Source organism: Aegilops tauschii, chromosome 3 (assembly GCF_002575655.3).
Source record: "Aegilops tauschii subsp. strangulata cultivar AL8/78 chromosome 3, Aet v6.0, whole genome shotgun sequence".
Lineage (NCBI taxonomy): Eukaryota > Viridiplantae > Streptophyta > Magnoliopsida > Poales > Poaceae > Aegilops > Aegilops tauschii.
The window spans coordinates 593,291,629-593,294,761 of record NC_053037.3 but is presented as its reverse complement, the minus strand read 5'-3'; the positions used below and the strand labels follow the sequence as shown (position 1 = coordinate 593,294,761).

General features: G+C 47.2%; 1 protein-coding gene across 1 annotated transcript; it reads right to left on the bottom strand.

Moving 5' to 3' along the window:
• Nucleotides 1–290: 290 nt before the first annotated feature.
• Nucleotides 291–2,565, bottom strand: LOC109735727 (expansin-B11). The gene is made up of 4 exons (XM_020294929.4): nt 1,543–2,565; nt 1,327–1,439; nt 1,027–1,220; nt 291–919 (listed from the first exon to the last, which is right to left on the bottom strand). Exons 1-4 carry the CDS (start codon nt 1,775–1,777, stop codon nt 595–597), a joined length of 867 nt encoding a protein of 288 aa, XP_020150518.1. The 5' UTR covers nt 1,778–2,565; the 3' UTR covers nt 291–594.
• Nucleotides 2,566–3,133: the final 568 nt, after the last annotated feature.

Below are 3,133 nucleotides of genomic sequence, written 5' to 3'. Positions count from 1 at the left end.
TATCCCGTTTCATGATGAGAAAAATTTATTGTCCAAAGAATTGTTGTGCATACATGCCACCGGTTCAAGTTTTATATACACTAGCAAGATGCCCATGCGTTGCACGGAACATCAAGATGCATTTGTATGAGTAGTTTATCTTGTGGGAGAAAATGATGAACAAGGGAAGACCTTATTTGCAAATGTGGAGAGGGGTGTGGGTATCTTTTTGCAAAATTGTCATAGTTTCTTTTCTATCTGTTAGATGTAAATCGGACGGCCTATATTGCAGGACGACAGGCACACCATCATCACCAATTCTGTTTTTTATAAGAGTAGAGATAAGTTCTTATTGGAAGAACTTCATTTCGGAGTATTGAACTTGACGGTGCAAATTTTAGTAAGAGGAAGCAAGTTTTCCTCTTATAAAGAAAAATACAGCCAGACGGACTGCACACATGATACATCACTAGGGGAATGCAGAGACCAGGGAGGGAACATCACAGTTCCGTATGCCCCTCCTCATCCGAGACCGCCTCTCGCAGCACCCGGACGCACAGTCTTTCTTTTCGAGGTATAAAATTCACACACGGAGCAGATAAATATGGGTGTAACTTAGGGGTAGTTCACCAGGGAGCGATACGTGGCCCCGGCCTTCCAGTTGGCGGGGATGACGTTGTTGACGACGAGGACCCTGCCGGTGTCGGAGGTGAGCTTGAGGCAGAATGGGGCGCGCAGCCGCCTGCCGTTGTTGAGGCGCCACAGTGCGCCCCAGTCCTGCGCCATTGGCGTCCAGGCGCCGCTTCCAGCCTCCTTGAGGGCCACGGCCTTGAGGTCGCCGTCGTCGCCGACGAACTCGATCAGGGTCTTGAAGTAGAAGGGGTTGGAGCCCTGGTCCACCCTGAATGCAATGTTCACGCCAGGGTACTTGCATGGCACCCTAGGATGATTAACAGGAACACCAAGATCAGCAGACATTTACTTCCATTGTTTTCCGTCTAACTGTAGACTGAAGAGGATCCTATCCTATGTCGTAGTGCTACGTACCTCTTGTACTGCATCCTGATGACACCGCCGGCGCGGAGCTTGTCGGCCATGCCAGGCTTCGCCATGGCGCCCAGGGCGGTGCCGCTCATGTCGAAATGGCACGGCTCGCCGGGGTAGAGGTTGCCGGGGCTCAGGTCGGTGATGACGACGGTCACAGGCTTCCCGGAGCAGGCTGAGTTGCTCGTGCATTTAACCTGCGTACGCCACATGAACACGTTTTGTAATTTGTCAGGACAAGCCGAGCCGACCACTTGTCCAATTTGCGCCATTAATGGAAGGAGCTTGGTGACTTATGCTTACATCATAGCACGCGCCGCAGCCCATGCCCGCCATGAATAGAGGCGAGCTCCCGGCGGCGATCATCGACGAGAACGGCCGGTGCCCAACAGCGGTCTGGTAGCCACACGCGCCACCTGCAAATTTCTTTCCTTATCAGTATCTTTCAGCTCGACGAATGTGGGTGCGATACAGGTCCCATGCGTGCAAGACCGACAGTAAAGTAAGCAAAGCACTAACCGTCGCTTCCGGCGCCGTTAGGGTTTCCGTAATACGTGGCGCCGGCGGGCAACCAGCCGCCGCCGTATGCGGCGGACGAAGAGGGGTTAGTCGTCTGGTTTTTGTGGCCCTTGACTGCAGCAGGCTTGTGTGGCCCGGCCGCCTTGGCGAGCTTGCCGGAGCAGGCAATGGGGCTCACAAGGAGTGAGAGCACCACCAGTGCGCCAAGCAGCACTAAGGTGCAAGTTTTCGCCATTGCTGCTGCTTGTAGCTTGCTAGCACTAGGAATGGGAACTCGAAACTTTAGAGGCTACGAGCTAGATAAGCTTAGCTCGAATGTTCGTTGGGTGAGTTGAAGGACTGGTCACGAGGCCAGTATTTATAGTACTTCCTCCATCTGATGAGAAATGTATGTATAGAAATTTTAGGACAAATTATGGACTGGAATGAAAATCCATTGAAACGGTAAGCCATCACTGTCTCCTCAGACCATGTCTATAATGTTATTGATCTTGATTACCGTGTTACAAGAGAAACACATTTTTTTCCGTCTAATGAGAAATGTACGTATAGAAAATTTAGGACAAATTATGAAGTGAAATGAAAATGCATTGAAACGGCAAGCCAACACTCTTTCATCTTTAATTACCCTGCTCCCTAATGCGCTAAGTGCATGTAGAAATTTAAAAAACCATGTGTATAATGTTATTGATCTTGATTACCGTGTTATGAGAAAAAATATTTTTTTCTACTTCAAATTGCAAGTTTTTAAAACTTATTTTAAAATGTATTGAAAGATAGAAGTACACTTTTTTGTAAACAAATTTTAAAGCAAAACGCCGAGACGAACGGAGTACGTGGCGAATTATTAAGAAGAACATGATGAGTGTTTTTTAAAGAGCACGTGACGAGTTGGTGTAGAAGGAAAAAAGCTTACCGAACTATTACCAATCTGCACTACCTACAAATATGAGCCAAAGTCGAGCCGTAAAAAAAAGGTGAGCCAACGTCGTGTAAAATAAATAAATTGTAACACTCACCCTTGTAAATGCAACACGCACACCCTACCCCTATGAAGACCTTTGAAAGACCGTGCCGACATATCATCTTAGATTTATGAAGTCACCGTAGACGCCTCGTCGTTGACCGGAACATCTCCCGCTGAAAGCGCACCTTGGCAAATCCTGAAATAAATCGAGGAATAATGCGAGCATCAGGACTTGAACCCTGGTGACTGGAGATACCACTATCTCTATAACCATCCAACCACGGGATGGTTTGCGGAGAACACACTTGTTGTGAAGTTTGATCTGGATCTATCCGTGTACCTGTTATAAACGCACTTTGTTGTAAGGTCAAACTTACTGTCCGTACAGGGACTAGCTATAATGCTAATGGACATCCATACAACTTTGTTTTAATCCTCCTCTATTAATGAGGTGTGGATAACTGTTTTGCCTCGGTTTTGAGAAAAAGAGAGTGGCCATAACACTCAGTATTGGAGTACCAAAATAAGTCTTGATTTTTTCGTCCGATATCAAGTACATCAACACCATCTTTATTAAAGTACTAGGACAATACCTGCGCATTGCTACGGGCACAAGCCGAATGC